Source organism: Panthera uncia, chromosome B1, assembly GCF_023721935.1.
Source record: "Panthera uncia isolate 11264 chromosome B1, Puncia_PCG_1.0, whole genome shotgun sequence".
Lineage (NCBI taxonomy): Eukaryota > Metazoa > Chordata > Mammalia > Carnivora > Felidae > Panthera > Panthera uncia.
Genome location: NC_064811.1, coordinates 162,932,852 through 162,955,505, shown reverse-complemented (window position 1 = coordinate 162,955,505; position 22,654 = coordinate 162,932,852). Strand labels below are relative to the sequence as shown.

Genomic DNA, 22,654 nt, shown 5'->3' with positions numbered 1-22,654 from the left:
AGATCAAGAGTCACATGTTCTACCAAGAGTCTATATGCCATGCTCTGAGCCAGTCGGGCACCCCCACTGACCCCTGATCTAAGAGAAAACTAGAAGGAAGTAGAATTTGTGTTGAGCACATCATGAGTGAGCAAGTAAAACAGATTAGGATTCCTGATGTATTCTGTGCCTTATTTTTAAAATTATGGCATTTTTTCCCACTGGGCTGATAATCAGTTCCCAACTTTATTGGTAATAATGAGAGCAAAGGGGCAAAGTTATGATGAAGAGATTCCTTCTTTAGAGTAACCTAGAAACCATATAATCTGCTGTCCAAAATTCATCACAAGAATGACCAAGTCTTTGCTTTGAGTATGCTCTCCCTGACAACTGGAGGAATAGAACCTTCTTCAACGCTCCAGCCAAGACCTAACCTAAACTCAGTTCTAAGGGAGAGCTACTAACAAGGCCAACTATCTCAAGTATTTGTTAGGAAAGCAAACCACAGCATATACTCTGACCTACAGGTTAAAGAATCAGGCAAAATAATCCTAAAAATTTTATTTTCAATAACGTAGAGTCTGGAAGCTTTGTGGAAAACATGCTTTCAGAGAAACTAAGGGCTCTCATGATCCATTGGTAAAATCTGGCCTCATAAACCTTGGGATATCAAAAACACAGTAGGTATACCTGCCCACATGACAATTCCATCTCCAACATGTTACAATAAGTGGGGTAAAAAAAAAAAAAAAAAGGATACTACTGATTTGGTAATTACTTTAATTCTGTAGTTCTGCTACAAGTTCCTATCTTGCTTTTGTTTTGTTTTCTTCTCTATCATGTAAGTTTAATTGTATTATGCTGCCCTCAGGTGTCCATTTTTTTATATGCATGATTAGCAGGCAAAGTAGGATCCTTTGTAAATTTAGAAACCAAGATGCTGTCATATTCAAAGTATCCTTTCACAAACTCCAATCACAGAGCTAATGTAAGTATTAAAGAAGTTCAACGTTTAGGGATATCTGAAATATTACTTGGGCTTTTCCTGCCACTTGTGTAAAAACACTGCCATTGAAAAAGGAACTGAAGTGGTTTAAAGAAAAAATAAAGCAACTGATAGTAATATTGTAACACAGTGGCTCTCAAAATAGGATTCATGGATCCTGTCCCCAGTGTCCATGAACTCAAACCTAGTGTTATAATAATACTCAAAACATTTCTTTCACTCTCACAAGTTACAGTGGAGTAAAAGCCACATGACTTCTGACAAACTATAACCAACTAAATACAGAAGCAGAGGAGTTAGTTGTCCTCTATTAAGCCAAATATGAAAGTCTCCCCCAAATATTTTAAATGCTATACTTTTCACTCATTTTTTGTTTTTCTAAGTATATTATTATTAATTAAAAAGAATTGTTATCCCCATATGATTTCACTTATACATGGAATCTAAAAAACAAGCAAATGAACAAACAAATAGGTGATGGGGATTAAGGAGGGCTTTTGTGATGAGCACCCAGTGTTGTATATAAGTGCTGAATCACTAAATTGTATACCAGAAACTAATATTATGCTGTATGTCAACTAACTGGAATTTAATTAAAAACTTAAAAAAACACATAAGTGTTTGTAAAGTTAAAAAAAAAACAAAAACAGAAACAGACCCATAAATACAGAAAAGTAGCTGATGGCTCCCAGAGGTGCAAAGGGTAAGGGGATAGGCAAAACAGGTGAAAGGGTGTGGGAGATACAAGCGTCCAGTTACGGAATGAATACATCACAGGATAAAAGGTTTAATATACGGAAAATAGTCAAGAGTTTGTTAATAGCATTGTATGGTAACAGATGGTAGCTACAGTTGTAGTCAGCATATCATAACATACAAACTTGTCAAATCACTATGCTGTACACCTAAAACATTGTGTGTCAACATAACATTGTGTGTCAACTATATTTCAATTTAAAAAAAAGGTACAGACTTCTAATTATAAAATAAATACCTCATGGGGATGTAATGTACATCACGGTTAATACTGTATTGAATTTTCAAAAATTAAGAGTTGTAGCTTGGGGCACCTGGGTGGCTCAGTTGGTTAAATGTCTGACTCTTGATCTCAGCTCAGGTCTTGATCTCAGGGTCATGAGATCAAGCCCCAGGTTGGGCTCCACACTAGGTGTGGCCCTACTTTAAAAAAAAAAAAAAGAAAGAAAATTGTAGCTTAAAAGTTCTCATCACAAGGAAAAAAACCTGTTTTGGTAACAAATGTTAACTGGACTTATTGTAATGATCATTTTGTAATGTATACAAATATTGAATCATAATGCTGTACACCTAAAAATACATAAAAAATAAAATTCACTCATTTTAAAAGAAAAAAGTATGCTATTCATTTAATAGGCTTATTAATGCTATTTTAAAATAATTTAATATTTTTAAATCTTATCCATTTTAGTTTAACATAGTAAATAGTAATGGATATAACAAAAGTTCTTTGGGGACCTCAAAAAAATTCAGGAGTAAAAAAGGATTCTGAGACCATAAAGTTTGAGAAGTACTATAGTAGCAGACAGATTTTATCACAACTTCATAGAAAGTGTTTCCTCTGAAATTTGAGAAGATAAAAGAAAAGACACTGACCTCATTATCAAATTACAAAGACTAAACTCCACTTTTAACTTGTCACAGAAAGACAGACATTAACTTAAGCAGTGGGATTAAAGGTAAGAAGTTTGTTTACCTTCCTCACCCTCACTTCTCCTTCTCTCCCCAAAACATTTGCAGGAAAAAAGAGCAAAAACAGATTTAATATTGCATTTCATCTGCTTTCTTTTACCACTTTCTACTGTTGAGCTGTGCAAATGTGAAAAGTTCATAATGGTAAGAAGGAAAAGGAAAGTCATTATGCAGTGACTGAATAATGTATAAATTAGATAATCTGAGGTCTTTAAATGAGTCCCATTAACCCAACTCATATCCGTGTTATATTTTCCATGTATGAACCTATTCTAAAAAAAAAAAGTGAAGAAAGAAAGAAAAGGAGAAGGAATTGGCTAGGGAGGAAGAAATGGAGGAAATAAAAAAGGAAGGGAGGCTTTCATTTTGAAGAATCACAGAAGCCAAGAAAATCTACCAGTGCATGATTAATTTTGACATACTTAAAAAGGCATTCCTACTAAAATCTAGGTAGCTGTCAATTTGACCAGTCATTGTATTTTAAAGGTCATTTCAAAATTGAAAAATCTGGGATGCATGGGTGGCTCAGTTGGTTGAGCATCCAACGCTTGATTCTGGCTCAGGTCCTGATCTCATGGTTCATGGGATCAAGCCCCATGTGGGCTCTGCCTTGATGGCACAAAGCCTGCTTGGGATTCTCTCTTTCCCTCTTTCTCAGCCCTTCTCCCACTTGTTCTCTTTCTCTCTCTCAAAATAAATAAACATTAAAAAAGTAAATAGATAAAATAAAATTGGAAAATCTGAAATCAAGAAAGTTTTCTATAAAAACATTTCCACAGCTGATGGTTAAGGTTCTTAGGCTATCCCCCAAATGCTCATTCTGAAGAAAGGAATAGTAAGAGTAAAACTGAATCCAGGGCCCCACCAGAAACCCTTGGCAACTTTGAGGCTAGACCTGATGCTTCTATGAACTTTCAGTATCACTGAGAAGCTCCTGGGATGAGAGCGCACTAGAAGTCACTGGGGCTAGGGAGCTCCCAGTGAGGTGAACAGAAAGACTTGGCACCAAGGAGGTGGAAAAGAGGTAAGGGAAGGAGGCTGTGCTGGCTGAATGCAAATTAAGAATGAGGCTAGAATCTATAGTTGGGTAAAACTCAATAAGGAAACAAATGAATGCTAGGGATGGCTTTCCTGGCAGAGGGCATCAAGGATATGGGGCAGACAGGAAGAGAAGGTATAGACAAGACAGCTACCCAGGACAAAGGGAGAGCAGCAGGCAAAATTCACTTAAGACAGCTGCCAGTTATAAAAATGATAATTACAGACACAGAGACTTTTTAAGGATATTAACTACCTATCAACCTTAGAGGTTTGTGGTGCTTTTGAGGCACAATATAAAAAGTAAAAGCATTAAACAATTCTTGTAATAGTCATTTTCCACTTATGATAATAAACCAAATATTTTACCCACCATTTAAAATTCTGTGATCCTACAGAGCCAGTCTAGGAATTAAAAACTCACAATTACCAATGCAGTTTACAAACTGAAAAATAATATACTCCTATGACCTATGTCAAACTGAACTCCACATATATTTTTAACATTATTCTATTACAAAAACTATATTTTACCTTTGATTTTTTCTCCCCTCTACCAGTATGGTATACTAACTGGGTTTTAACCCTTATTCAACCTATAACCTAACACCAAAAACAAAACCAAGACAACACAGTAAAGTCCTGCCTCATACATTAAATTCAGACCTCTGAGGATGATATTAAACACACCTGGAGTATTCCAAAGACATTTATAGGATGCCCAGCCTGAGCCAGATACAGCCACCACTCCAGAAGAACCACAGTCCTCAACTCCCTTATACCTGTGGAGAGTGAGCTGGCTCTTGCCAACACTGAAAAGCATAGTGGACACCTTGGGTAAAATTGCTAGTAAAAATACCAAGCCACAGTATGAAAGGGTAGCTTCTGTCATAATATCTTCATTAAAAATAATGTCCTGGCTACTGCCTCTGACTATGGCCTGGCCCTGCACAGCCATTGTCTTATAGATCTCTTTTGACTTTTAGTTGTGAAATTCACCTACTGATTGTGTACTCATCTATCCTACACTTCATTACAACTCAATCTGTATCTAAAACTTCCTTCCACCTCAGAGTCCTGCCCTGGTGAGAAGTGCCTGCCTATTGTCCTGTCCCTGCCACCTGCCTTTACCCCCAGTGATAATCCTGCCAGAGGGCTGAATCTCAACTATGATGGAAGTACCAAAAGCACATTTGAAGATTAGTCCATAAAATAAATAGGCCTGAATTTATTCTAACATGACAAAATCCTTTTGCTCAAACTATTTCCAATAAAATACAAGGCTTTAAAAAGAAAAAGATTTTCATATTTTCAACTCTTTCCATGTTCATAGTTCAAACAACATGTAATACAACTTAGTTTCAGTATAGCAAGAGAAAACCACACTCTAGAGTTTGTTTTAATAGAAATTTATCTGTATGTGCAAAAGTTTAATTTACATATATATTTCATAGATAGAGGCATTTTAAAGAGATTACTTAGCAAATTAATCATGTGACCACAATTATAACATATTTATCTAAAAGAATAAGCCACATGCAGACAAATAAGAGCCAGTCAATACTATTACTAAAATAATGATACATCATTCATATTTTTAAAAAAATAGACACAAAAGGGAATCAGCATTTTTAGTTCCAATTAAATTATAACATCTGAATGAATTTCTCCCCAAAATATTGCATACGCCTTAGATTTTTTTTTCCTAGCCTACTTATTAGTGAAGTTCAATAATCCAACATATAATTAAAATAGCTCTCCAGTGCTTTTCCACCTTAGCACCTCAGTTACCTGCTACCATTCTTCAGTTAAAAGGATTAATGGAAGTTAGCCTAGCCAACACTCCAAAAATGAGATTTGACTTCCATGAACATCTCATTCATTTCCCATCCTTAACCCAAACGGCACAGAACTTGGATAGAGTAGAGACACTAAAAGAGTTTGTTGAATGATAAAATAAATTAGAAAAAGAAAGAAAGAAATTCCAACATGTAACACTATATTAGATTTATTACATTAGTATACATTCTATTGTTTTATTAGTAAGAAAGTTAGCAGAACAAAGGCCCATATCAGTGCATTTTCAATGTATCATTCCTTAGAGTAAATAAAGCCACAAGAAAGATTCACAAAGTAAAGCCAAAAGAATTCCCAAGGTATGCCTCCCCCACTGAAAGCATGAGAACACACTTATCTTGGTACTTCTTAAAAAGGTCATGCTATCATGGCACAATGGTATGAAAGAAAAAGAAAATGGTTTATTAGTTTACTCCCCAAGAGGATTATTCTGACATTGGATTGAGTAATGAGAGGTGATGGCCTAGGCAGTACAGCCTAGGAAGGTGAAAAGGGGAAAAGGTTAGAAATGAAACACTTTATATTTTGAATGGTTCACCTTCAAAGGGGCCATGCTAATAAGTCAAACAAACATGATAACAAAAAATCAGGCAACCATGATGCAAGAGAAGCTACATCCAGAATTATGGATAAAAACTTACCACCTAGAAGGAAAATTTATTTTTTAAATGAATCCATGGTTTGAAGATAAGAGAAACACATTTTCATATGGTTAGTTCTCATGATAACAACTATCTATTTTAACAGACTTTTAACAGCATGCATTGTAAATAAGGATTAAAAAAACTCTAGTATACAAAACTTAAACAACAGACAACCCTAAGTATAAAGCATACATTTTCAAAAACAAAGCTAAGAACTAATAATCATTAAATACATGATTTTGATGATATACAGAGATTTACTTGTACTTATAATATTCTCCCTCTTATATGTAATTCTGCCACCACAGCCAAATATTAATTATGTATGACTGGCATAACTCAAGCTAATAATAAACTGTTCATTTGTTTGCTGTCTCTTACTGATAAACTCTTACATTCTAGTTGCCAAAAAGAAGTATGATGCTTCATTTAATCTCTTTTCAAATATTCAAAGGAGGTATGAAGACAGAGCAAGAGCAAATCCAAGATCTGTGGTTCTGAACCTATGGGCTATAGACACTGGGGTGCCCATGCCTAGTTGGATATCAAGCATGCTGACTTATCTGAATAAATAATAAACCTCACACCTTTATCTCCTCCTGTTTCAAATTATTGTGATTAATAAGTTACATATTTATTTGAAAGTATTATTAAAGCAATATTAGCTTTTTAAAAGGTAATTTACCTTTTTTTTTTTTTTAACTTTTATTTTATTTTTGAGACAGAGAGAGACAGAGCATGAACGGGGGAGGGGCAGAGAGAGAGGGAGACACAGAATCGGAAGCAGGCTCCAGGCTCTGAGCCATCAGCCCAGAGCCCGATGCAGGGCTCAAACTCACGGACCGCGAGATCGTGACCTGAGCTGAAGTCGGACGCTTAACCGACTGAGCCACCCAGGCGCCCCGGTAATTTACCTTTTAATAGAAACCAATCTCGCATCTAGCAACTTCCACAGAAGTTCTATGAGATCCTCAACCTTTAAATAAGAATTGATTCTTTTTTTTTTCATTACACATTTTCTCAGTCAACAGACACTAAATGTGCAACCATCATATATGGATGGGACCTCAAAATAACTCATGTGAAGAAGATCCCTCATGCTGGGACTCTCTGATTTAGACCAAAGTTATATGTGGACAAGAGCACTCAAAATTGTCTCTTTCAGCTAAAAGGTTGAGAAATTTAGTGTGAAGAAAAGAAGGGGACAGAATTGCAACGTTATCACAAGACAGGGAAAGAGGAAAGCAGGGAAAACTTGCTTCACTGGTAAGAGAAAAGCAGAGGTCAGGACTATCCACTGATTGGTCCTCCCCTTGGCAAGCTGGATGAGTTTAGATTCTGATCCTCATTTCAAGGCTCACTAGTACCTTCATTTCCATAAGATGTATTACAGCGCTATTACCCCAAAATGTCCCCTGAAAAAAATCTACATTCTTAATCTCTATCATCTCTGGACACATGTTATGCATGTCTACAAGTCACTAAGTTATTCTAAATTCACCTGATGCAAACTGCAAAAGGAATTTCTTGGTTGAGTATCGTGAGATTTGTGAAGGCAGCGTTAAACTAACTGTCACTAACTACATCTCCTCTTCAGTCTTCTGAGGGTAGAACACTTCTTTCCCTTCAGTCCATCTTAATGGCCCCATAGAGCTCCATTTTGCCTAAGGAAACTATGTGGCCTTTTGAAATAGGAAAACTAAATTGGACTGATAACTGAGTTTTAGTTCTTTTAATTGTAAGATAAATCATATAGCAAATCAAGGGATGATTTAGATTCTTTAATTACAAGAAACCTGGTTTTCTCTTCAAAATAAATGGACTGGAGACTATGAAAAAGTTTTTGTGCTAAATAAGTATATATTAGCCTATATTAAGCTAAAACATTCTTATTTTCTCTAATATAAATAGTTTAAGTAAATGCTAAAATTCCACATCTATAAAAGGAAAGCTTGTATAATAACTATAAATTTAAGTTTATTCTACATCTTAAATACAAGAGAAAATAATTATATCATTTTGATATTTTAACTGGTAAAAGACCAGGTGAGCTGAGAAATGTAGAAAAGGCTGAGTTCTTAAGACCCACTACTGTATTTGGTGAAAAGACAGTCAACATTTTCAGATCTAACTTATATCCCCTTTCCATCAGATATCAACTTTAATAGCTAACCAAAAACAAAATAAAACAAAAACAAAAAAGTAAAAGCTCTGCCTCTGCCACCTACTGGAGAAAGAAGATACAGAACACACACATTACAGATAAAACAACTCCAGACATGTACATGATATCGTATTCACTTAAAACTAAGCTCTGTGCTAGCATGTAAAGTAAGTTATTTCTTCTTCCAAAGATTTATGTTTACCTAGCTGTCAAGTAGAGAATGAAAGAAAGGACAGCAGATGATAAATATGTATGAACACAAAAGCAAAGATAAGCCCGAGACATTTTAATTTGTATAAGACATCTTCACACACCTACACTTACATGGCCATGGAGATCTGTGTTAAGAAGCATCATTGCACAGGTGAGGCAATGGACTCCATCTAAGGGGAAAGACAAGGAAAGAAAGCATTAATTCACTATTTCCTGTTGGGCTTGTTATTATCATTAAATAGCATACACTAAGAACCTATGAAAACACAATAATGTGGCTAGGCACAATTCATCATATTTGGGGAGACAAAAAAATAGATAAAAATAAATTACTAAAGGGACTTCAGTGACAAAGTTGGACTCTACTGCTGGTAAAGTATATTATTCTTACCTCTCTGGAGGGGTATTTGACAGTACACATTGTAAGCTTTGAAACAGTAATCTTTTACTTTTGACACAGTAAATCCACTTACAGGGCTTTACACTAAGGAAATAAGGATCTATACAAAATATAAGGATATCCAAAGAAACATTGCTTACAATGGGGAACAAGTAAATAAAACCCTCCAAAAATACAACTGTTATGTTTAAGTCATTAAAAATGTTGTCCAAGTATACATGTTTAAATAGAAAAATATTTCATAGTAAATTATTACATGAAAAATGCACTGTATGCAGTATAGTTCCATTTAAATATAAATATATCTAGAATAATACATAACAATATTAAAAGATTATTGTCTCTGGATAGTGAGATAATTTTTATATTTTTATTTATATTTTCTTAATTTTTTGAAACACAAGATACAGAAATTAAAATAAACCATTTTCTACTATTCCGTCTTTTTTAACTTTCTGAGAGGAAAGTAAATTAAGAAAGAAGCAAAAGTTAAAGGAAACCAAGATTTGGGTCTTTCATTGTACTGTCTGGGTATTAGTTCTCTGGCTAAAAAAGAGGAATAGTTATCCTTTTTCGTGACAATTTTTAAAGGCAACATGTAGGTTACTGGCACAGGATACTATGGATCAGACAAAAGTAAAATATTGGAATAATCTTAAAATATTAAAAAATTAAATATTCAAAAAAAATGTTGTTCAAACCAGAAGGATCATTTCACTTAGATGGAAACATTGCTCTCTCTTCTTACTTTATAGAGGAAAAGAAAAGGCAATAAGAATTAAGCTTCTCATTTCCAAACCTTAGAAATACTTCTCCTCATTCTTTTCTTGCAATTCTCAATCCAAGTATAGCTGTCCATAGCAGTTGCAGATGCAGAAAAATCTTACTAATGAATGCCAAATGTACAGAAAGGTCTTTCTAATAACTGAATTCATGAATGAAAGAAAGCTTATTTGGGGGCACCTGGGTGGATCAGTCAGTTAAATGTCTGACTCTTGACTTAGGCTCAGGTCATAATCTCACAGTTTATGAGTTCAGCCAGGCATTAGGCTCTGTGCTGACAGTGTGGAGCTTGCTTATGATCCTCTCTCTCTCCCTCTCTCTCTGCCCCTCTCCCGCTCTCTTTCAAAATAAATAAACTTTTAAAAAATCTTAAAAAACAAAAAGATAGCTTATTTTTCAAAGTATGCCTTTGAGTATAGTAGGTGATTTCTATTATTAATGCCTCTAAGGAGATGTTACCAAATGCCCAAAAGTATATTCATTCCACTTCCAGCTTATTATTAAATTTTAAATACATTAAAACAAATTCCTTAAAAGCATCTAGAAAACTCAGCAGCCAACTCTAAAATATCCCTATCAGTTGAGGGTACACATCCATATTCCTTCTTTCACTGAGGACTGCTAACATCTTATTAGATATGAAGAAGGTTTTAATAGAAACAACTCCCTTTTTATCCCTTTCATTCTCTACTCCATGATTACAATAGGCCTAACTATAATCAAAGAAAGGACTAAAGAAAATTAAGTTCCCATTTTACAGAGAAGAATGTGACTTTAATGATCAGATGGTTAGTTAATTTAGCTATAGCCTGGAGGGTGGAGACCAGAGACCTGGGGAATAATCACTTTAGTCAATATTACGTACACTTAACTGGCAATACTGAAGCTCAAAGATAACTGCCATTTCTAATGCATCTAGTCCTAGTGATCTCTTCCAGAATCTGTGTTTATGAAAGATTCTCCAATTGCAAATGAAAGCACCTGACCTCAAATCATGAAAACTTTGCTTTATTGCAGGAGTTGACATGGAGGAAAAACCTCTCTTGATAGGGTACATCAACAATTAAATAGCTTAAACTGGCTTTTTAAAATTAGTACAATAAACATAAACTCATAGTTCATTAAAATCATAAACCAAATTCAGTGGTCAGTGTTGTTACAATGAATATCAAACCAAAGCACTGGAGACACACCACAAACTCCAGTGAGATTTGTAAACGTTTCCAAAAATAACCACAAATTTAATAAGCATACATGCAAGGGGTTTAGGGTCAGATGTATAGGAAGAAGAAATAGGAAAACGAGCATTTCATTAAAATGTGCTTTGCATGTAAAATCTCAGTGACAGCATGAGCAACTTAAAGCATCCTGTCATAGTATGGAACTGGAAAACTAAGTAAAAATTATTTAAAAGAAGAATAAGGAATATCATGCAGTCATTACATATCATGCTTTTTAAAGAATATTTAATGACATGAGAAAATGCTCACAATGAAAACAAAGGACAACAGGAAACAAAACTCTGTAATGATTCCAATTTGACATTAAATATTTCACAAACTGACTGGAAGGAAATAAATCAAGCAGTTAATAATAGTTATCTCTAGATAACTAGATGATTTTCATTTTCTTCTGTATAATCTTCCATATTTTCCACAATAAAATATAACTTTAATAATGAGAAAATAGCCCTTGTTTTTTGAAATACAAACATTTCCATCAGATTACCTTGTGAAGCAATAGTGTCTGGGTTACAGTAAAAATATCTATTGGAGAAATGTATTAAAACTCTCTCTCGTTCTTGAGTTTCTCCCACAAGAGAAAATGCTTTAAAGAAATACCTAAAAAAGAATTAGGGGGAAAAAAGTGAAACTTTAGAAAACATTACCATACTCTATGTTTGACAATTAAAATTACTTCATATAGGGGTGCCTGGGTGGCTCAGTTGGTTAAGCATCCAACTGTCTCTTATTTTGAGTTTATTATCTCAAAAATAAATAAACATTTTAAAAAATTAAAATAAAATTAATTCATATATAATAAGAAATTAATTAGGGGTGCCTGGGTGGCTTAGTCTGTTAAGTGTCCATTTCTTGATTTCAGCTCCAGTAATGATCTCATGATCCGTAACACTGAACCCCACACCGGGCTCTGCACTGATAGCACAGAGCCTGCTTGGGATTCTCTCTCTGACCCTCCCCTGCTAGCTCTCTCTGTCTCAAATAAGTATACAAATAAAGAGAAATTAATTATATGAAGATATTCTACAGTTATTCTTTCACAAAATCATTTACTATATAGCCATTCAATATAAATTTATTTTATTCTATAAAATGTCAATATAAAGATGGACAAGGCAATAACAATACCACCTTGGGAAGGTGGTAACTTCCCATGACTAAATGACAAATAGCCATTTAAAAGATCAGTCAGATAAAAACCAAAGAACACTTAAGGCTGAACCTACAACCATGAAGGCTATGTTTTAAAACTATACATGGATCACAGTTTATCATTTTGCTATATGATTATACTTGTCATTGACACATTGTTAAAATTACAATTATATTATTTTGTGTATAGTAGATTTCTCTTATTTTATTTTGCCTATTATCATATTATATTATTACCTTTTATATGGGAAGGAAATTGGGAGCTAAAACTATAAATTATTTCTTGGGTTAGGAATAAATTAATGTATGTATAAAAATTTTTTGAAAAATAAAAATATGCCCAGAACTACACACCAATCTAAATCTGAGTCACTAAGAGTACTGTCTGTTATGGATAAACTCAGATGACCCTCACTAGACAAAGCACTTCCCTAAGTATGAGATGAATAGAAAAAAAAATCCTTTAAAATGTTCTAAAAAATCTTACTGTGGAAACATACATAAAACCTTATTTCTATGATGAAAATGTTGCTGTCTTAGTTTGTTAAATCTAAATTACACTGACCAAACTTTAATTTTTCATAACTTTTATAAACCACATCAGAAAGTAAAGCATAAATATAGATCTTTCCTCTGCCCTTATTTGTTTTCAGTGGAAAAACCTATGAGTGCCATCAATTCATGCAAAGTGCCATAGAATAAGTCATTGTTGTGCATTCTAATCCAAACATCGTCACTTCACCTCCCAAGGCACAGTTTCCTGATTTATAAAACTAGAGGGTTACACAGATGATCTCAGAATTCCTCCAACCTCTGACATGTTAAAAAGTTTTTAAGAGTAAATGCTGACTAAGTTTTACTTTTAGCAGTGGCTCTTAGAAATTTACAATACAATAGTGGTGTGAAAAGTGAAGATCAGTGTGTTTATGACACTATTTTGAATGGATCAGCAAAAAGTGCTGAAACAGTTTTGCAGATATTTTCTGATTATTATGTGGATAGTCGTTTTTATTCCATTCATGAGTTAATACCAAAGTATCACCTTAAAAGGCTACTTGGCTATTGTAAACAAATGCTTAGGGAAAAAAATGTATAATTCTACAGCCTGTAAAACTGCCTTTTTTTTAAACTGATCATTCAAAAACCAAATTCCCACAGATTCTACTCCTCCTCGAGACTTACTTTGTCACTATTCTTTACCACATCATCTGCTAGATGCAAAATATGAGTTCATATATGATTTCATAAAAACAATATATTTTTCTTTCTGCTATATAGTTTAATAACTATAGAATAATCTGAGCTAAGATTACAAAGTCACTATGGGTTTAAAAAAAAATAAAAATCACACTTTAGCTTCAGCATTACTTCTCTTCTCAGAATTAATTTTTGGAGGCAAAAAAGAACAGAAGTGATATTTAATCATACCTGAGAGACTGATCCAGTGTCATTCCTGTAAAATCAAAAAACTTCAGATATTCTTCTGCAACTAGTTTGCTAAATTCATTGCTATAAGAAAACAGGATAGACTCTGTTATTAAAGTTGAAGCTATTAAACAAGACAACACACACGGACACATTCAGACACCAGCCTTGGTACAGAACGTACTTCTTGCCTAGGTGCTTTGCGACATCCGATCTTTTGAATCTGTCTAGTTGATAAAGGCGTTTGGCCAACCTTTTGGCTGCTTCTATGTTGCTGCTGGTACCATTACTGAGACTTTCTGAGGTCTCCTTTTCCAGAATTTCAGTGCTCCCCATCTCAGAATGAGTCTCTAGTAGTGCTGTTTTTACCCCAGCATTGCTGTGAGAATTGATAAAGAAGAAAAAAATTAAAAAGATTTTTCTTATGTGACAAAAAAAGGAAAACAGCTGATAAAATTATCATATTGTAGCAATAAATGAAAAACTTTTAAATGGGATAGTTTTAGGCTTAATTATTCATAAAACTATTTACAGCAATATATTTCAATGTACTGAAGAAGTGATTGCTTAAACCCCTTATGAGCAGTTAGGACCTTTACCTTTTTAAAAATACAGAGGACTCTAGCTACCTTCATGTTTCTGTGAGTTGTATCTATTGATATTCACTGTATAAGTAATTTAAAAAGAAAATTTTCAAATATTAATTCACTTAAAAATAATAAACCCATTTCATGGCATGCCTGGGTGGCTCAGTCGGTTGAGCATCTGACTTCGACTCAGGTCATGATCTCACGGTCTGTGAGTTCGAGCCCCACGTCGGGCTCTGTGCTGGCAGCTCACAGCCTGGAGCCTGCTTCGGATTCTGTGTCTCCCTCGCTCTCTGCCCCTCCCCCACTCATGCTCTGTCTCTCTCTCTCTCTCTCTGTCAAAATAAATAAACATTAAAAAAAATGTAAAAAAAAATAATAATAAACCCATTTCAAGGATATAAATATTTTATTAAAAATAATTTTCCAAAATAATAACATAAAATTTAATGAGAAAAGCAATAATTATTTCGATTTTTTACATATTTCTTTCATAGTTGGCTTACTAGAAGACAGCTGGATTCTCACTGCCACTTCTATATTTAATTTGTAAACAATAATATTGTTTTGGTTGAAATATATTAAGAAAATCCAGGGATACCTGGGTGGCTCAGTTGATTAAGCATCCAACTCTAGATTTTGGCTTAGGTCATGATCTCCTGGTTCATGATATTAAGCCCTGCACTGGGCTCTGTGCTGGCAGTGTAGAGCCTGCTTGAGATTCTCTCTCTCTCTCCCTCTCCCTCTGTCTCTCTCTCTGCCCCTCCCCTGCTCTCTCATGCTGACTCTCTCTCAAAATAAATAAATAAACCTTAAAAAAAAAGAAAGAAAATCCAGCTTATTAGTTGGAAAAATAAGAAGTATTTTAATCTTTTACAGATAATTTTATTATTTTTTTATAGGACACCAAAATAAAACAAGGGATAGTTTCTTAAATGTTAGTTGCAATAAAGTATCAATTAACCTTTTGTACTCACATTAAAATTTGTCTTACACTTTACTTTTTCTTAAGATTTTATTTTTAAGTAATCTCTACACTCAACATGGGGCTCAAACTCATGACTCCAAGATCAAAAGTCACATGCTCCAGTGATTGAGCCAGCCAGGTGCCCCTGTCTTACACTTTAAATGGATCTTTTACCCAGGCATGATTCTGCATCATACATTGGTCATTTGCAAAATATGTTACACATTTCACTATATAATAGTTTTAAAAGTTACATTTATTAAACGCCATGATTATCTTCAGAAAAGTCTTCAAGTATTGAAAAGATATCAAAGTTTTGGTGGCAGACAGAAATATTCCAAAATTCTAATTTTTGACTGAAAGCTCAAATTGTACTGTTGGCAACAAATATAGTCAGTAGTTTTCTTAAAGTATTAATAGACTCACTCTATCAATTTTTGAGAAAATGTTTGCCAATAATCATAGTTTTTCAGTTACACTTTGAAGGAAAACTGGCATTTCACAAAAAGCAACTAGTTTGTAACTCACAACTTAATTACATGTAAGGCTGTCCGAAGGAACACCATCAGGAGAAGAAGTGCTTTATGCATATTTTCCATTTCATCACACGTGAAAATAAAAAGGAATGGCTAAAATTAACAGCACAGGAAACAACAGATGTTGACAAAGATATGGGGCAAGGGGAACCCTCTTGCACTGTTAGTGGGAATGCAAATTCGTGCAGCCACTCTGGAAAAAATAGAACTACACTACAACCCATCAATTGCACCACTAGGTACCTACCCAAAGGATAAAAAAATACTGATTTGATAGGGCACACGCATCCAGTGTTTATAACAACATTATCAACAGCCAAATTATGGAACGAGCCCAAATGTCCATTGACTGATGAATGGATAAATAAGATGTGGTATGTATATAGAGTGGAATATTACTCAGCCATCAAAAAGAATGAAACCTTGCTGTATGCAATGGTATGGATGGAGTGTATTATGCTAAAGTGAAATAAGTCAGTCTGAGAAAGACAAATCCCTTAAGATTTCACTCATATGTGGAATTTAAGAAACAAAATAGATGAACATAAAAGAAAAAAAAGAAAGGGAGGCAAACCAAAAAACAAACTCTTAACTATAGAGAACAAACTGAGGGTTGCTGTAAGGGAGGCAGATAGGGGGATGGCCTTAGGTGATGGGGATTAAGGAGGGCACTTGTGATGAGCACTGGGTGTTATATGTAAGTGATGAATCACTAAGTTCTACTCCTGAAACCATTACTACACTATATGTTAACTAGAATTTAAATAAAAACTTGAAACAAACAAAAAAGGTATGTACAAAAAGGTTAAAATGTAATTATTTTGTACTGCTTTATAAAGGAATTTTTAGGTGAGTTTTGTTTCTTTGAGTACATGGTAATGAAGAATATAATAACAACTTGGAAAGTTTGGTGCCACTACCTTTGTGTTAGAGGCCCTCCCTAAGGAATGTGGTGAAAACCTCAAGACTAGGAAAGGCAACCTGGCTATGTGTGTGTGTAGTTGACATTCCTCAAGACTCTGTAGCATAGACCGCCCATGCAGACTGTATTTTACCATATATGGGGAAGAAAGGAGCAAAACTTGTACAAAAAGCAACCCCCCACTGCACTTGGGGCTCAGCCTTTTGGGTCTTAGCCCATTGAGCCCATGCTGGCATCAATAAAGCTGCTTCCTAGAAAGAAAAGCCTGGGTGTCCAGACTCTCTGTGTGTGACTCACTGCTACACCTTGATTTGTGCTAAAGCCCCCTCCATTGTTTTCGTACCATCAGTGTAAATATCAATATAGTGAAAAAGGAAAATAATGCTGTACTCCTATTATAAAATAGCTTTGACCTCATTAACCTCCTGAAAGAGTCACAATAAGCCCCACTGACCACACTGTAAGAACCTCTGCTCTAGAAAGGGGTCACAAATTAGAACCTGGCTATAGAATGCTACATAATGCATTTGTAACACTAAACCAACAAGAATATAGTAACTTCCAAATCCTCACTTTAACTTGGAAAATAGGCAAAGATGTGTTAATGATAAACAACTATGCTTACGTAGCCTTCCAATGTACTTACCACAGACCCTAAACCAGACACAGTCAGAATTTTTCTGTAATGAACCAGACAGTAAATATTTCAGACAAGGCCTCATAACGTTTCTGTCATACATGCTTCTTTCTTTTTGTTGTTTTTTTCTTTTTTTCCTTCAACCTTTCAAAACTTAAAAGCCATTCTAGGCTAGGCTGAACAGGCTCACAGGCCTAATTTTGTGTGTTTTTGCTCTATCCCATAGTTCTTTAACTTAGCCTGAATTTATAAGTAACCATTTATTGTCTAAATCAGGACACTCTGAAGAAGGAACAGGGATAATAAAATCATTAAATACGTAATTATAATTGTTACGAAGTTTGAAAGAGTCATTGCCAATAAAAAATTAGTTGTAAACTTACAGCATACAATAAATGACAAAAATCATTATAGCAAAAATGAATAGATTTTTAAGCAAAATTGCTCAATCTCTATTTTTGTCACTTATTCTACCTAACTTACAATATCCCATTTCCTACTACCAACTAGCTAAGTGGCAGCCTCACAGATTCATGTTCACTATCACTCAAAGGCAGTTCCAGCCACTGCACACCAAGTAGCTCCCAAGGGCTGTGCAGTCCCAGACCTCCCCAACCACTGACAGACCTGAGGGAATTCAATGCCCCTTGCAACTCCTCTCCAAGCTCCCTTATCAGCAAGTCTTCCACATGCCGTCCTTGAAAGTCAGTGATATGGGGAGGGAAAAGAGAGAGGTTATCCCACTTTGTCTTTTAGACTCAACTATGTGAAAATGATGAGGGAGCATAAGGCAAACTGACAGGCCCAAATACTCCCTACTCCCAGGTGGGGTATGTTTACTACTCCTTAGGCACTCCTGGCTGCCCAAGAACAAAGGAAAAGGGGAAAAGTAAATGGTTAACTGATAGAGATCACAGTCATGCAGGACATGGGTCTCCATCAATTTACAAATATCTTAGTAAATTACAAGAAAAAGTCAGTCTTATCAACAGCCTAATCTCCAGAAACCTATAGATTCACTCAGTTTCCTGGAGCCCCAACATCACCTCTCCATAGTGATGTGGGAAACAAAGGCAGAAGGAAATGGCAGATAAAATTAAATTTCCTTATAACCTGAAGCCCACTGACAACTACTTGAGGCTAGCAGAGTAAAACATTTCTCCAGGAGCTCCCAATGTCTTATTGTTAATGCTTTGTTGAGGGAAAACAACCTTAGCTTGCCAATAGCGAGGCCTCCAGTACCCTGTGAGGCTTCTTTAATATGAAAAGCTCTTGGAAAGTTCCACTTGATTTTTACCTCCCCTCAACTCCCAAGTATATAACCAGTCTGTCCTCATGGTCTCTGGAAGCTCTTCCTGCCCAGGGGTCCTGTCCCTTACTTTAATTAAATTACCTTTTTTGCACCAAAGATGTCTTCAAGAATTCTTTCTTGGCCATCAGTTATGAACCCCACGAACCCCACCATCATCCCAAAAACTCATCAAAAATTCTGTTCAATGCACATTTCAACTTCACACATTCCAGAGGAAACTGCAGAGAAGCTACAAGTACCAAGTGGAAGCTTATCAAACCCAGACTGACTTCATTTTTTAAAGTCAAACTAAAATGTTAAACCACAGTCAATGCCAGGACAACACACAAACTGGAATTGCTCTAGGCAAACTAAGATGTTTGATAATGCTTCTTTAAACAATTAGCCACCTTAAACAGTTTTCCAACAGAAGTAGATGCCAATTAAAATAAACTGCTACATTATGATGAAATCCTCATGCAAGTACATTTAAGTATTTTTTCATCCTAAACCTTCCTCTACAGAGTTACCACCCACTTTTATAAAATTTATCCTATCAGAAAGCTGAATGTTTAATTATATACAGCAAACCTATAATCAGTAAACTCATATTAGAAAATTCTTTTAAAGGGCAACTTACATTTTGTGTTTTCCCACATAAGTGGTAGAAATGTAAAATATTTATTCTAAGAACTGTTTTAGTTTCAATCAAGTAATTTTTTTATAATTATAAAAGAAAATCCCTGGAGTTGTGTTCTCATGCATTCTCTTACTCTATATATTAACTATCGCGTGAAAAAAAGAAACAAGTGTCAAAGAATTTTCTTTTCAATTAAACTGCTACTTATTCTTTTCCATGACAAATTCATGGCATATATTTAATCACTCTATGTAAAGAGTATAATTATACTACATGTACAGTACTACAAAGATTTTCTTCAGATATAAGAGACTTATCCCAATGAACATATATTTTTTAAAATGTAGTGGTCAAAGTCATTCCTATTTCTTATTTTTCATTCCTCATGTTTGCTTCCTCTTTCTGCTCTCTTGCCTGTCCCAGTCTATATCACCGCATTTCCCCCACATTCACAAAAGGAGGTAATTTTCAAATCTGTACAAGTCAGACTTTTCTGGATCTTCTTGAAAAAACCTTTAGTAAAAAAGAAACGAGGAATAAAGTGAAGATAAATACCTCCATTCCTAGGTGGTTTCATTCTGCCCCATTTCACAATTTATGAGATTATTTGAACAAGAACAGAGACTGCTTCTTTTAAGTCAGAAGCCTAGCAATACAATGGCAATACATACTCACCAGCAATCAGACAGACACCAAAAAGAACCCATCCCAGAGCCTAGCATGCCTGGGCCATACTTAATCTTATAAGCCCCTTCCCAGCACTCTTTGCCCCACAATTCCAGTGTCTGCTGGTCCACTAGGGCTTCTAAGGAACTAGCTCCCTATGAGGTCATATTATTATGACCTCATCTTCTTGGCAGAGTGCTTGCTGTTGGGGTTTGTGTAATGATTTTACAACCCCAATAAAAACAGGAACCAGAACACAGGGGCCACTGTATATCAACAGCAGAAACAACAATGGCAGCCCAGCCTTGTTCATACTTGATAAAGCAAACTGGATGATGCCTCTCAGCAGGAATAACACCCCATTTTTTTTCCTAGAATAAAGAAGACATTGTCCACCTAGCCTGTTGAATATTAGATGCTTTCAGTAGTTTGAATTTTCCTTTTCTTGCTAGCTTCTTTTTTCTTCTTGATCAAGTAACTTTATAATCTCATAAGGTGAAATCCCTAATAGTCACTTAAATGTAGAAAAAACTTCCCAAAAGGTTCTCACTGTGTTCTAGAAAATGCTTCACTGGGGCCTGTACCTCATACCTCCAAACAAATGTGATATCATCAAATGAATGATCAGATCATTGAGTCTGATCACCAGGCATTCTCATAACCTTTTTATCATACTATGATTGCCACATTTCCTAAAAAAAAAAAAAAAATACCCACTTAAATCTGATTTTCATAAAACAAAAAAATAGTTTTTCAGTGTATCTCAAATACAGCATGGGACATACAGGGACATCACAGGGGACCTAAAAAAATCATTGAATGTTTATCTGAAATTCAAATTTAACTGGCCATCCTATATTTTACCTAGATTTACCTAGTAACGCTATCTTCTAAAATGTTTGTTCTAAAATTATTTGAAGACTTCCAATAATGGTGTTCTCTATCAACTGGTAGTGTGTTTCACAATCAGATTCCTTATGAGAATATTTTGACTTACTTATGTGATTTAATTTTTATTCTTACTATTGTTCTACAGTTTCATCAAGACCTTCTTCCAGTTGCCAATGATCTACTGATCTTCTCTAATGTCCTCTAAATGCAAAAGGAAAACCCTCTTTTCTCTGCATACTTTACCAGCCTGCATACTGCCACCAAAGCTGTAATAATATGTCTCCTTTATAAAAATCCTACACAAGATAAAAATCTATATTCTGTAGCATGTCAGATTGTGGGGAAAATAAGTAAAGTTATGCACCATAAGATGGTTGACGGGACTAACATAAGCTCTAGTCTCTAGCTGAGAGACTCCTCTTCCAGGTTCTTCTTCCTACCCTGTTTGCCCTGTGTGCCAAATTACTACTAATGCATAATGCGGAAGTAACAGATGATAAATTGTCCCCCATTCTTGTGTTCGGGACTTAGACCTCTGGAGAGGGATCTCCTCTGAGCCTGCTGGTGTAAAATAAAACTCCGATTCACCAAGATCTCCAAGTGCCGCTTGATTTTTCTGCCAGCAATCCAGCCTGGTTCCATAACAAAATAAGAACATTCACAAGCTGACCCCCAACTGCTTATTTAGATTTATGATCTACCATTTTCTTCATGCTTGGGCCACACAAGAATATTAGCTGTGCCTTCTTGTTATCCTACCCTAAAATTCTGGGGTGCCCCATTCTGCAAATTCTTACTGATTCTACAAGAGCCCAGGTGAAATAACTTTTTCAAGAATCCTACTCCAACTCACCCCTGCAGCAGTCTCAGCCTGATAAATTACCTTTATTCTAGCTCTGCTTTTAAAAGTCCCATCTCTCTCACCTACTACAATCCTGAATTTCACTTTGTATCCCATCACAAGAATAGGTTGAAGTTATTCAATAGCCATCTGCTAGAAGGATCCAAGAATTGAGCAACTACCTGTGCCCACTGCCCCCACTATCCTCTATGCTATACTATCAATGACATGTAGCACTAACTTTCTAACTCATTATGACCAATCCTGAAATGTTCTAGAGGCACTGATGTCAGCAGAGGGTACCAGTTATGTTGCCTGATTTCATATTTACTTTGAATTTAAATTTTTAAAAATTCTTTAAACTTTTATTGAATATAACTAGGATTAAAAAACTAAACTAGGCTAAGGTGTCAAAGCATTTCCCGCCTCCATTTATAAAGTATACCTAGGGAATTGTGCATAGAAAACAACAACAAACAGCCACCTAGTTCAAATTTTATACTATATAAGCTGGGTAAAGGCCAGTCACAAGAATCCCAAAGAGAGGAAAGAAATGACTCCAGTAGCAAGCAGAATGAAAGGGCCAGAGGGAGCAATACGACCCTGGCACCATTCTTCAGGCTGAAAATACAGATGGCAAAGGCCTGGAACCAACAAACTCAGGAAAGCTGGTACAAATGCAGAGCTTTCCTGGACAGAATGAACGTCAGTCAAAAAGAGTTCTAAATAAGTCATAAGCAAGGTACACATAAAATCCTGAAGTCTAAATTGCCTTTAAGAAAGAAAAGGAGGGGTGCCTGCATGGCTCAGTCAGTTGAGCATCCGACTTCAGCTTAGGTCTTGATCTCACAGTTTCTGGGTTCCAGCCCTGCATCAGGCTCTGTGCTGACAGCTTGGAGACTGGAGCCTGCTTTGGATTCTGTGTCTCTCTCTCTGCTCCTCCCCTGCTCGTGTTCTGTCTCTCTCTGTCTCTCAAAAATAAATGTTAAAAGGAAAGGAAAGGAAAGGAAAGGAAAGGAAAGGAAAGGAAAGGAAAGGAAAGGAAA

The 22,654-nt window shown here is 35.4% G+C and overlaps 1 protein-coding gene across 10 annotated transcripts in view; it reads right to left on the bottom strand.

The window, feature by feature from the left end:
* PSD3 (pleckstrin and Sec7 domain containing 3) overlaps positions 1–22,654 on the bottom strand; it is a 796,552-nt gene that overhangs the window by 350,425 nt on the left and 423,473 nt on the right. For 9 of the 10 annotated variants that reach the window (XM_049632446.1, XM_049632450.1, XM_049632452.1 and 6 more), the window contains 4 exons: positions 13,815–14,009; positions 13,634–13,714; positions 11,541–11,653; positions 8,741–8,799 (listed from right to left, as the gene is read on the bottom strand). In XM_049632446.1, coding sequence (XP_049488403.1) covers positions 8,741–8,799; positions 11,541–11,653; positions 13,634–13,714; positions 13,815–14,009 — 448 coding nt within the window. Of the gene's footprint in view, positions 1–8,740; positions 8,800–11,540; positions 11,654–13,633; positions 13,715–13,814; positions 14,010–19,885; positions 22,407–22,654 lie in introns of those variants that run through there. The other variant, XM_049632456.1, reaches the window with a different exon arrangement.